At 36.7% G+C, this 13,687-nt stretch overlaps 1 protein-coding gene across 3 annotated transcripts; it reads left to right on the top strand.

Moving 5' to 3' along the window:
• Positions 1-2,042: 2,042 nt before the first annotated feature.
• On the top strand, positions 2,043-13,687 carry SPY (Tetratricopeptide repeat (TPR)-like superfamily protein). Of its 3 annotated transcripts, none has more exons than XM_086637867.1 (19): positions 2,043-2,410; positions 2,600-2,677; positions 2,765-3,189; positions 4,560-4,721; positions 4,840-5,015; positions 5,137-5,212; positions 6,760-6,888; positions 7,049-7,168; positions 7,314-7,382; positions 7,549-7,630; positions 7,851-7,945; positions 8,823-8,887; positions 9,599-9,797; positions 10,041-10,235; positions 10,859-10,953; positions 11,038-11,173; positions 11,254-11,471; positions 12,219-12,346; positions 12,666-13,687. In XM_086637867.1, exons 3-19 carry the CDS (start codon positions 2,791-2,793, stop codon positions 13,118-13,120), a joined length of 2,799 nt encoding a protein of 932 aa, XP_086493993.1. In that variant the 5' UTR covers positions 2,043-2,410; positions 2,600-2,677; positions 2,765-2,790; the 3' UTR covers positions 13,121-13,687. The 3 variants fall into 3 exon arrangements, with proteins under 3 accessions (XP_086493993.1, XP_086493992.1, XP_086493994.1); XM_086637866.1 differs by having other exon boundaries at positions 2,043-2,479; XM_086637868.1 differs by having other exon boundaries at positions 2,169-2,410; positions 2,781-3,189.

Genomic DNA, 13,687 nt, shown 5'->3' with positions numbered 1-13,687 from the left:
TTTTCCTTCGCCGAAATTGTTAAAAAAAAGAATGGAAAGGGGAAGAAGAGATAAAGAGGCAGATAGATGAGGGGAGAAGAGACAGGGAAGAGCGAGAGAAGAGAGAACAGAGAGAGAGAGAAACACGTCATAGTCAGCCTATTCTGACCGGCTTTATTCCAACAACTTTTCTGCTTTCCCCAAAACGTTGGCCTTGTTTCATCAATGCTTTTTTTTGTTGAAAGTTGTGTCACTAATGTTAAAACACTAAAACTTACACTTACTCTCATATTTAATTAATCTTCAAAAAGTAAAAATATTTATATTACTATTATTTCAATCCTAATTATGTATTCCAACCATCTATGAAAAATGTCAAGGAGAAAATTTAAATTAGGCTATTAAATTATCAAGTAACGTCCAAAATCAAACTACAAATAATTATATTAGAGCTAAGCTTCAAAAAAGATATATATAGAGTTAATTCCTATATGCCCCCTACTTTGTGACCAGCTTTCTTTATGACCCTCTTTTTTTCGTAAATTCAAATATGGCCCCCTATTTTCCGATAAATGTCATTACTACCCTTCTTAATTCTAAATTTAAAACAATAAAAAAATTATTTCCACCTCACCCCTCTCTCTCTCTCTCCACCTCATCTCTCCCTACACCTCACCCCTCTCTCTCTCTCTCTCTCTCCAACTCACCCCTTTCTTCTCCGGCAAGGTGGCCGGCCGAAAAATTTTCCGGGCGGCCACCTTCAAACTTAAAAAAAAAAATATTTCTTTCTCCTCTCTCTCTCTAAATTTTTTTTTTTAAAATCTCTCCACTCTCTCTCTCTCTCTAAAACTCCGGCGAAGGGGATTTCCCTTCGCAGGAGGATCTGTTCACGAACAGATCTGTTCGTGAACATATCTACTTTTCACGAACAAAGATCTGTTCGTGAACAACAACTCTGTTCGTGAACAGAGACCTGTTCACGAACAGCAGCTCTGTTCACGAACAACAGGTCTGTTCACGTGAACAGCAGGTCTGTTCGTGAACAGATCCTCCGGCGAAGGGAAACCCCCTTCGCCGGAGTTTTAGAGAGAGAGTGAAGAGATTTAAAAAAAAATAATTTAGAGAGAGAGTGGAGAGAGAATTTTTTTTTTTAAGTTTGAAGGTGGCCGACCGGAAAATTTTCCGGCCTGCCACCTTGCCGGAGAAGAAAGGGGTAAGTTAGAGAGAGAGAGGTGAGTTGGAGAGAGAGAGAGAGAGGGGTGAGGTGTAGGGAGAAATGAGGTGGAGAGAGAGAGGGGTGAGGTGGAAATAATTTTGTTTATTGTTTTAGATTTAGAATTAAGAAGGGTAGTAATGACATTTACCTGAAAATAGGAGGTCATATTTGAATTTACGAAAAAAAGGGGACCATAAAGGAAGCTGGTCACAAAGTAGGGGGCCATATAGGAATTAACTCATAAATATATTAGTGCTAAGTCGAATTAGAATGGGAAATTTGGCCAAAACTCCCTAAAAACTTTGGCCTTTGGTTAAAAAGGATTGGACAATTTTTTATGGGCTTCAGCTCCCTGTGGCATTTTTGTAAATTATCTAATATAGGGAAAAGACAAAACTGACCTTATTGCAAACTAGTTTGCAAGGCAAACCAGATTGCAAACCAGTTTGCAAACTGGAACCAGTTTGCAAACCAGTTTGCAAATCAGTTTGCAAAGCTTTGCAAGGCAAACCAGATTGCAAATCAGTTTGCAAATCAGTTTGCAAAGCTCTGCAAGGCAAACCAGATTGCAAACCTCTGCAAGGCAAAATAAGTAACTAAGAAGTAAGATTATATAAAATGTGAGGGTTTTTGAAAAATCTGAGGGTGTTTCTAAAATTTTCCTTTATACAAAGGTCAATTCAGGTATACAAAATTAAGGGATTTTTAGAATTGTCCTTCAAGCCTATTTCCAAACTTTTCATGGTGCCTAGAAGGAAAAAAAGATAACTTGTCTTTTTGACAAAAAAAAACAAAAAATTGGGTCTCCAGCCCAATTTCCTGAATTAGAATTAAGATAAAGATTGTTGATGAAAAGTGTAGTTGTTTCTAAAGATTTTCACGTGCCCGAAAGAATAAAGTTCGTGGGATAGAAGCGGGCATATTATCGGTATGCCGTCTAGACAAAATCGAAGAGAGAGAGAGTCGATGAATTGAAATACGGAGTATATAGGATCGGCAACCAAGTGAGTCGGAGAGAGAGAGAGAGAGGCGGGACGGATTCACAGTCTGGAACAACAAACAATCCAATTCCAAACCCCACTCCCCTCCTTCCTGAAGAAAAACCCTCTCTTTCTCTCTCTAAAATCTTCTCTATCTTCCCTTTCTTGTGTCGAGGCTTGGACTCTTTCAATCCCTGAAGCTCCTGTCCTCCTCTCCGCCCATTCCCTCTCAAATGTAAACTTCAAAACCCTAGTTTTTTCAAATTTTCTTTTTGAATTTATAGTTTCTTCAAATCAATTTTAGGTATTTTAGTCTTATTAGTTTTTTTTCTTCTCACTTATCGTGAAATCCCTATTCTTTGTAATATGATTAGGTTACAGTTTGCTTTTGTTTATTTAATAAATTATTCCATTTTCGTTTCAGTGGCAGTTCAGGGTTTATTGGGTGATGGACTGAAATAGCAGTTTGAGATTTTCTTAGGGTTTACTGGAGTTGCTTTAGGTAGTTAATTTGTTAACTAAGATATTTGTTTTCACACACTTCATGTGTTAAAGTTTGCATTTTTCATTTTTGAATATCTTGGTTTAGGAAATTGCTCTTGAAGTTTTGATTCAATGGCGTGGCCGGAGTCGAGTTCTTCCAATGGTAGTAAAGAAAATGGTGGTCTTGGAGCTAATGGATGTGTAAATGGAGAGCTGCCGACTGTTAGAACCATTGTTTCTCCTATTAGAAACAAGTTTGAAGGGAAGGATGCTCTCTCTTATGCCAATATTCTTCGGTCCAGAAATAAGTTCGTCGATGCTCTTGCTTTGTATGAAAGTATTCTCGAAAAAGAAAATGGAAATGTTGAAGCTTACATTGGCAAGGGCATTTGCCTCCAAATGCAGAATTTGAGTCGTCCTGCTTTTGAGAGCTTCTCAGAGGCAATTAAATTGGATCCACAGAATGCCTGTGCCTTTACACATTGTGGAATTATATACAAAGATGAAGGCCGCCTAATGGAGGCTGTTGAGGTCTGGTCACTGTAATCTGCTTTATATTATATCTTAATACAAGTCTTTATGCTCTGATGTCTTTGATCGCCTTCAATCATTTGGTCGAATTTCTATTCATTTTCATGTGAACTGTTTTGTTTCTATCCTTTGGTCGCATTTTAATAAAACACATCTTTATTGAAATTACGAGACTCTAATGGGGTTCAACCAGCCCCTACTCATATAGGAGAGATCTGTCCCTTAATTCCAACTACCCTTTGACTTGGTTTTGCTCTGCTTGTTGGCTCACAGTGACAGTTTGTCTTGGCTTCCCTTAGCAGCTCCATTCATATTACTAGGTCCTGTTATCCAGTTTCTTTGTTGCTTTCACATGAAAGCTGCATTTTAGAGTGAAATTCCGTTACGATCTACTCTGTTTTTGTATTTCATGAACTGATATTGTTTCATGAGCATCGTCTGACTATAAGTAAGTAGCTTTGTAGGTAAACAGGAACCTGCATTGTTAGTTTAGGTCCTGTGCATTTTGTTCTGTTTTATGTCTATTAGTCAACTAGTGACACAGATCTTTGAACATGACAACTTAAACAACTATACTTAGTCTATATTAGGTATCACAGAATTGATATTCATATAGCTACCGTGATGACACCTTATGGTTGTCCGTCTAATTAGTATGTTAATAATATTTTAGTGGCGATACCAAAACGTCAGTGACACAATAGAATGTAAGTCACGGAGTAGGTGAACACTTCAGTTAACTATTCTAAATGTCACTAAATGGGTGTGTGCATTCAAGAATTCAACCATCTAAAGTCTATTTGGGCAAAGAAATTATGATATATCAGGATGAACTATCACATTTGACGTTCATCAGGAACAAACAATTACATGTTCACTTTTGATAGAGTTAGTTTAGTTCAGAAAATTACAGTGAAGTGATTTATCTGCTTGAGAGCTTTATTGACGAATCTTTACATCCAAAAGATACTCGCTCCGAAGTAGATCTAAGCACTCATAGAGGTTAATGTTTATGACTTCGTTAAGTGTAATATCGTTCATCTAGGAAAAACAATCGTACCTGCAAGCCTTCACATTTGATAGCGTTATTTTAGTTTATAAATCACAATGAATTGGATTCATCAGCTTGACGAATCTTTACATCAAAAGATACTTATTCTGAAGGAGATGTAAGCACTCATAGGGGTTAAAGTCTATGGCTCAGTTACATGTAATGTCCTGGTAACTCGGTCTACACTCGAGGTGAATTGGTTTCCTTGTGTTATTTGTTATGTTTGCCTGGTATGTCTTCTCGTTCAACTTTGTTACGTTGACTTCTGAGGTTTGTAATTGTGGATACAATATTCAAGCTTGATATTTACGTACTGCAGTCATATCAAAATGCCTTGAAAGCAGATCCTACGTACAAACCGGCTGCGGAATGTCTTGCTATTGTATTGACAGATCTTGGTACCAGCCTAAAACTTGCTGGCAGCACTCAGGAAGGAATCCAGAAGTACTGTGAAGCTCTCAAAGTAGACCCTCATTATGCTGTAATATCACGATACCCTATCAATCTGCATATTCTGTCTTTTCATGTAATTATTCTTTTGTCAAAACTGAACACCTTCATACAGATTTGGTTCTTATATGTTACATTTTTATGTGCAGCCTGCATATTATAATCTTGGAGTTGTATATTCGGAGATGATGCAGTATGATATGGCACTTAGTTGCTATGAGAATGCTGCACTTCAAAGGCCAATGTATGCTGAAGCATATTGCAACATGGGTGTTATCTTCAAAAACCGTGGGGATCTGGACTCAGCTATCCATTGCTATGAGAGGTATTTGGCAGTTTGTTGTACTTCTTGAGTTTTGGACTTAGCATATCAACACGATGCTTATAGTTTGATATTCCATTATTTATAATTGGAGTTTTCCCTGGCTTATCTGCTGCACGTTCAGGTGTTTGGCGGTGTCACCGAACTTTGAGATTGCAAAAAATAACATGGCAATAGCCTTGACGGACTTGGGAACAAAGGTGCTTTGCAGTTTCATTTTGATTAGAGTTTCTGTTTCTAATTACTGCTCAAGTTCGGACAAATAGAAATAACTCCTAAACCTATTTCAACTGTGGAATATTGTATGCATTTGCTGAGGTTGATGAGCCTTTTGAGACTTGACTTGACTTTGTCAAGTTGTTCCGGTGTTGCAACTTATAGAAGAGCGGGACAGACACTTTGTTCTTAATGAATTCCTTGCTTGTGTATGAGCAAACATTTGGTGCAACACACAGTTTCATTTGCCTTATGTAGAATCAATTATTTTATGATAGTGAGCTCCCATTATTTTTAGTCAAATTTCACCCACTAATGAATCACGGTTATCTTAGGATTGAAGAGTCTAAGCCTACCTTGACTAAGTTCACGAGTAACCACATTCATTTGTTCTATTGTCTTGTTATTTTAGAGCATGAAACCTGTATAGAGCTGGAGTGGGAATATTGTACGCTTTAGTTGAAATGTAACTGGTTAAACTTTTCATATTTTACTGATGTCTTACCTTCTTATCATCCTTTATTGAGAATCCGTTGCCAGTTATCTGTCGCAGGTTCCAGTTGGTATGCATATCACAGTCCTCTTCAAATATCATATCCTCCTCTTCAAATCTTTTATTCCCTAAATCATTTCCTTTTGTAGTTGAGGTTCCATACTTTAATGATCATTAATCTTAAAGAATATAGATTTCCTCTTGACACTTTTGAACCGGTTCTTTGTATACCTAAGTTAATTGCTAATGACTACTGAGGCTCCAGGTATGAGCTAGCATAGACAAATGGCTTAGTTACCATTCACTTGTGTAATCTGTAACCCTGTTCTTCTGAAGTGCCGCCATTTAATAGGGGTGAACATCGGTTGGATAACCGACTTTTTGAGCTATCCATAGTCCGAACCAAAGTATGCAACCGAACCAAAGGTTAAAATTTTGCCAAGATCAAAATTTTGAGTTTTCGACCTAAAACCTTCTACAATTATACTTAGAACGTGCTAAAAATTAGTATCATCTCACAAAACATTAAGTCTACATGTACGTGATTAATTTGACATAGTTTATCAACATTCAAGGAAGATAAAAAATGATAAACAATTGAATCTCCAATTCTCCATCATCCATCAATCCATCATGCCAAATCATACTCCTACATATATAATATATAAAAAATAATAATAAATGGTTTGGTTTGGTTTTTTCGGTTATCCGTCAAACAAGTCCATGAACCGAACCAAACCACTCGGTTTTGACATTTTAGTATCCGATCCAATCCAGATACCCATTAGATCGGTCCCCAAACCACCCAAATCTGTTTGGCTCGGATTGGTTTGGTCGGTTTGGATACTAAATGTACTTAACTCTCTCTTTATCTAGATTAGGCTTCAAATTTCTCGATTCTTAACGTTCCATTGGCAATTAATGCATCTTTTTTTCTTCTTATTTTTCTTGTCATTTACTTCAAAAGAGTGTCACTGGCGAATTTTCATCAATATAAATGTGAACTGTTCTGGGTGATAATACCTAATATTAATATAGGTCAAACTGGAAGGCGACATCAACCAAGGGGTTGCTTACTATAAGAAGGCATTGTACTACAACTGGCACTATGCTGATGCTATGTATAATCTTGGTGTTGCGTACGGTGAGATGATGCAATTCGAAATGGTAAGTAATTTACCATTTTGTCAGTTCTGGGTCTCCCTTCTTATTCTTCTGTATAGTAGCCTTTGTCTACTCTTTGCTTGTATTTGTTCTGAAAGTTCTTATGTTTTCTAAGCAGTAAAATACTGAAATTAGAGTGAATTTCTTTTTTTGTGTTTAATAGGCAATTGTTTTCTATGAACTTGCATTGCACTTCAATCCCAATTGCGCGGAGGCATGTAATAATTTGGGAGTAATATACAAAGACAGAGACAACCTTGACAAAGCTGTGGAGTGTTACAAGGCAAGATTGAGCTTTCATGGCTTGCTCCATTGTTTCTTTTGATACGTTGTTATCCTATATTATTTGCTAATCTTGGTGGTTGAACCATAACTTAAGGTTATTGTTTGCCGACTGAATAGTGGTGTCACGTTTTTGTATTTTGCAGACGGCTTTAACAATCAAACCAAAATTCTCACAATCACTAAATAATCTGGGTGTTGTCTACACCGTACAGGTTTGCTACTTAGATTACTAGTTCAGATACATTGCTCAATTTGAAAATATGTTTACCAGTTTACATACATTGCTTGATGCTCATATATATATATATATATATATATATATATATATATATATATATATATATGAAATGGTTCTTTATTTTCATTTTATGTCTGAAGGGAAAAATGGATGCAGCAGCAACCATGATTGAGAACGCAATTATTGCAAATCCCACTTACGCCGAAGCATACAATAATTTAGGTAGCTATCTTTCCTCTGTGTGTGTGTGTGTGATTTTCGTTTAGTTTCTCACAAGTGAATTCCCAACCAGACATGGTTATAATTTATTACATCAGTTGAATATGACAGCTGCTGCCATTTAGGTACCGAGTCCCATTTGAACGCAATATTTGTAACTGATACTCAATTATATGCTATTGGTCATTGAAAGTTGAATCTACTCAAATTACTTTTTCTACAGGGGTCCTTTATAGAGATGCCGGCAATATAACTATGGCTATTGAAGCGTATGAGAAATGTCTTCAGATAGATCCTGATTCACGTAATGCTGGCCAGGTATTGTTGATATATTCTCTGCCACCTTGGTTAATACTTCATAAGCTACAATGTGCCTTCCTTTATGCAAACTGTGTTCCAAGATATGCATTTAGCATTTCTTAACATGTGAGATTGTCGTGTAGGTGCTTTTAATTCCCGCCATCTGGTGACTATTGTGCTGCAGGTTTTCCTTTGGAGAAAATTAAAGTGGAAAGTTTATGTTGTTATCGAGTTCTCTTTAGTTTCTTATTATCTCTATCAGTTTCAACTTTCAAGTTTTAATAATGTTACCTAATGAACTAGAGTTCATCTTGGGGTTTGTTAATGAGAATGGTTTTAAGTCATAGAAAATTAAAAAAGAAAACAGATAAATGGTTAATGCATTGACGATACTGCATATTTTGTGTTGTAGCTAAACTACTAAGCTCTTACCGTTTTCTTGGTTATAAATTAATCCTATCGTTTTCTTGGTCTGCTATATTATATGTGATTGATCTCTTCTTCATGAGAGATAGAGTTTCTCAGTTGTTATGGACAAGATTAACATTGAATTGACAGGGTGATAAATTTTTAGAAGTATGGGTTCTTTAGGGTTAATACTGATTACTGGGTAGGTACCAATCAATAGTAATCCAAGAAGGGATATTGCCAGCTGGCCACTGTAGTTGTGGAAGTTCTTTAACGTTTCGAGTTCGGTTCATTCTCACTGGCCTCCAACTCAAGACATTTGTTGATTTGAATATTAATTTGGATTTCTTTCTTATGAATGAACTTTTCTGTTGCACTTCAGTTCCATGCTTCAAAATTAAATTTCAAAAGGTTTCATTTGTAGTTTTTGTTAGTATTTTGTGGCATAGATAGAAATTTAAATCGTTACTACCTATCTTTCCTGCAGAATCGGTTGCTTGCAATGAATTATATAAATGATGGCAACGATGATAAGCTTTTTCAAGCACACAGGTGTCGTTATTCCCGCCTTTTACTTCGAAACATACATTTATATGCATGTGACTGGATTTAACATATATTTTCAGCGTTCTGTAAAAGAGAGCTCATATTTCTTGCCCTTAAACTACCAAGGACATATTTGTGTTACTTACCACTTCGTGCGTTGATCCTCCTTTTTCTTATTTGTTTTATCTTGAAAGGGTAATGCTTTTTACTTATCGATGGAGAGATATGTGAATAACACTAGCTTTACTGAATCTCCAACGTTCAAAACAATTTTAACTTTTGCTGACTGCAAAATTTTCCACTGGTGGTATCTTTCAGGAAGTTCATTAGTGCAGTAAGACTTCCGAAATTACTGATTCACTTTAGTTGTAATCTTTAGCTCTTTCTAGATAAACTTTGTTGCTAATCCTTTAATGGCATGCTTACGTTTAGCAGTTACTATGTTATCAAGAAAATGTCTGTGTACTTATTGTTAGCTTTCTCTAGTGTCACTATTATGTAATATACACCCTTTTTAATCCCTTTTAAATAAGTTATTCATCTAGCAGTTTTAGTTGTACAACAGTTAGAGATGCATTAAGGTTGATTTATCCTCCTGTTTTCTTCAGTACTAAAGTATTTATGACGTGATAGCCTAAAATTCTCATTCCTTTCAATATATATTTTGGTAAAGTTTCATTCTTTTGGAATGTTTTCTAAATGTAAATGTCTATACAGGGATTGGGGTAGACGCTTTATGCGGTTATTTCCACAGTTCACATCATGGGACAATCCAAAAGATCCGGATCGACCGCTGGTTGTTGGATATGTTTCTCCAGATTATTTTACTCACTCCGTTTCTTATTTCATTGAGGCACCTCTTCTCTATCATGATTACACAAAGTACAAGGTTGTTGTATATTCAGCGGTTGTGAAGGTATAAGCTAGACCATGAGTTCAATTCCGCGTGCTTTAAGGTTTTCGGTAGTAAAATTCTTTCTAATAATGTGCCTTTTAACACGCTCATTCTTGTGTTTGGCGAAGTTAGGAAAGCTTAATTGCACCTACATGCTATTTTCTTATTATGATCGAAAAATTCAGTATGCATCACTTCTGCATATGGTCAAGGAGTGTAGTGCTAAAAAGAAGTTGATCTTTTCTTTTTTGAATTATGACACAGGCAGATGCAAAAACTAACAAATTTAGAGAAAGAGTTTTGAAAAAAGGTGGGTTGTGGAGAGACATATTTGGAATTGATGAGAAGATGGTGGCAAACATGGTTAGAGATGACAAAATTGACATCTTGGTGGAACTTACTGGTCATACAGCTAACAATAAGTTAGGGATAATGGCGTGCAGACCTGCACCTGTCCAGGTATATTATCCACCCATAGGTTTTCAATATCAGAATTCTTTTGGAACGCGGCTGTGAAATCGTCATTCTACTAGTTTTAGCTCTGTGATTCTTAAGTCGTATCTGTATTAAGTTTTTCTTCTTCAACATCTGATATAAAAAAAGGCAAATGTTAGACCATATGTATTTAAAGTGAGTTTATAGTAAAGATGAGAATAAATTGAAGGAAAATGCTTCTTTTAACTCATTAGGAGGTGCTTACCATTGTTACCAAGGTGACATCTGGTGAACCATGGATTGAAAACATTGAGATCCATAAATAGAAAGTGAATATTCATGTGGTTGAGAAGAGTGAAACTAATGTAACTTACATAGGAAAAAGTAGCGTCCCTCTAAATTAAATGAACTTGTGTAAGTATTTTGCCATGTCTTATGGACTGCGAAGATGTGCTATTTGTCTTGCATGTTTTACGATTTTTAATTGTAACTCTGAAAGTTGAACATCTGTTTATTTGCAGAGCATTTGATAGTGAGTCTATTTTATGGGTTTTATGGCTACTGTTGTTGTTTTTTTCCTACAACTTCCCGTAAATTTTGTCAATAATGATTTTTCGATGTTATCGTTTTTTTTTTTTCAATTCTAGGCAACCTGGATTGGGTACCCAAATACCACTGGTTTGCCTACCATCGATTACAGAATCACCGATTCGTTGTCTGATCCTCCCGATTCGAAGCAAAAGTAAGTCATGTTCTTGAAAAAGTTTTAGCCAGCAAATTATGTATATGTTGCAGTTATATGTATCACAATTTTGCTTTATGTCAGGTACGTCGAGGAGTTAGTACGGCTACCAGAATGCTTCCTTTGTTATACTCCTTCTCCTGAAGCTGGGCCTGTTTGTCCAACACCAGCGCTCACCAACGGTTTTATTACGTTTGGTAGCTTTAATAATCTAGCGAAGGTATTTATTTATCTGTTGAGGCTTGTCTCATGTGGATTGTTACTGCTACTTTTTGACTTCTGTTGATCTATCTTTTCCAGATAACTCCTAAAGTATTGCAAGTTTGGGCACGAATATTGTGTGCAGTTCCAAACTCAAGACTCGTCGTAAAGTGCAAGCCTTTCGGATGCGATAGTGTAAGACAAAGGTTTTTATCAACATTGGAGCAATTGGGGCTGGAATCATTGCGTGTTGATCTTCTGCCTCTTATACTTCTCAACCACGACCATATGCAAGCATATTCACTCATGGATATTAGGTTGGTAAAGCGTTGTATTTTAATATATTAGTTAGGTTCTTAAGCCCCACATAGATCCTCGCGGAACACCTCACTTTTTGTGAGATCAATATGAAGATATCAATTGCATGCTCTCTTGAAGATGATTGGTCCGTGAGCTGATCTTCTTCAGATCTATGGAGTCCATCCTTGAAAAGCTTACATTGCTCCAAATTGTTAACTCATAAATGCTTAACTGAAATTTAATTTGAGGAGCTTAATTATCGTTACAGTCGAGTGCTCTGTCAAGACTTTTGTGTTTTGGGCACCTCACCTTTCTAGTTTAGCATATTAGATTGATCGCAATGGACCCGCTTGTTGTGTTTTCTAAACCACTAGATTTCATAAAATACTATATTATATTACATTTAGTGATTTTATTAATCTACTAATTCGTTGTTTATAATCAACATTTGGTATTATTGAGTATATGTGAACTATGGTTAATTGCAGGCACTCCACCTGCTTGTCCCACTTATTTAGACTCCTTCGCCCTGCCTCGCATTTTTCCTCAACAACGTCGTTTAAAATTTCCACCATGCTTTGGTGATATATTAACAATATGTAGGATGCCACTAACCCATGTATCTTTATGTGACGTGCGTATGATTCGTCTCATGGACCGATGTCGAACATTTTTATTTGTTCTTTTTTCTAACTACGATCTGCTCCGCCTTAAACCATTGTGGAATATACTTTCTTACTTTGGTTCCCTCTATCCTGTTATAGTTTGGATACTTTTCCTTATGCTGGAACAACAACGACATGTGAATCCTTGTATATGGGAGTCCCATGCGTCACAATGGAAGGTCCTGTACATGCGCATAATGTTGGTGTGAGTCTTCTCAGGAATGTCGGTGAGCAACTTTCTTTTCGTCATTGAAATGTTTTCTAGTTCATGCACTTACCTGTGGTGAAAAGTTGATTTGTTCCTGGAACAACTCCATCCTGACTTCTCGATGCACGTTATCACCTTTTATTTCGTTCTTAGCAAATGACCTCTTGAGTGATGTTTTCATGAATTTTCCTGAAACGACTTCACTAATCTTGATCAGCAGTCATATGCATCTACTCATATCTATGTCCTACAGATGAAGCTTTCCATGATTTCTCTTTCACATGAATAGCTAGAACAGGGCTTTTCTAACCAATTTTTTTTTACTGATGTGAATGCAGGGTTAGGACATCTAGTTGCTAAAACAGAAGACGAGTATGTAAAGTTGGCATTACAACTAGCTTCCAATGTAACAGCTCTTTCGGACCTAAGGTTGAGCCTCCGGGGTCTCATGAAAAACTCCCCGGTCTGCAATGGATCAAATTATATTTTGGGGTTAGAATCAACGTATCGTAAGTTGTGGCAAAGATATTGTAGTGGCGATGTGCCATCATTACGGAAAATTGAACTGGCACGACAGCAGCTACAGCAGGAGCAACAGGAGCAACAAAGGGAAGTGGTTGTTATTGAGGAGTCAGCTGCTAAATTCACGGAGTCCACAAGGATCGCAACGCCGCCAAGGGACAGTCAAACTCCAATTAAGGCCAACGGGTTTAATCTGGTTGCACCATCTTTCCCAGTCTCACCTTCAAAAGAAGAAAACAGGGTTCAATCTGGTCAGGTTTCTGATCCTTGAGATAAGATTAACATGAGCTAAATTCTGCAGCATGCTTTCAGTGAAGATGGGGTTCTGATCGGAAATGTCCTATAATTTCTTTGTATATGAATTGGATTCGTCAAAATGGAGTCTCACACCCGTTCTATACTATACATGTCTATAAGTGAAATCGTCGTCATTCTCATGAAACTGAAGAGAGATTGAGTGCAGTCTCGATTGGCGGAAAATGGCCCCAAGCATGATTAGCATTTTATGGTAAGTTAAGCAGCTGGAAGCAAGTAGTTAGTTTTTTGTATGTCTGGGAGAGAGGGAAGATGGTTGTAACTTAAACTAGGGAAAATTATGATTGGTTTTACTTGGATGGTGTTTCTGTCACAGAAGACTTGTATATTTAGGACTGGTTTCAATTATTTTTCTTTTGGGGGTGTTTTTTTTTTTTTGTTTGGGGGTCTATGCACCTTGTATGTCAGATCTTTGGGAGAGAAGAATGCCTCCAAATCTTCCCCAACATACAAATCAGATGAACTCCCATTTATTATGGGCCTGAATTTACTTGACAATGAAAAACTTAGATATTATGAGACA

This window comes from Eschscholzia californica, unplaced genomic scaffold (genome assembly GCF_041429995.1).
Source record: "Eschscholzia californica isolate CP2 unplaced genomic scaffold, dmEscCali1.0.p SCAF_4, whole genome shotgun sequence".
NCBI lineage: Eukaryota > Viridiplantae > Streptophyta > Magnoliopsida > Ranunculales > Papaveraceae > Eschscholzia > Eschscholzia californica.
Note: the sequence above shows the minus strand (reverse complement) of the source record. Positions and strands in the feature narration are given on the sequence as shown.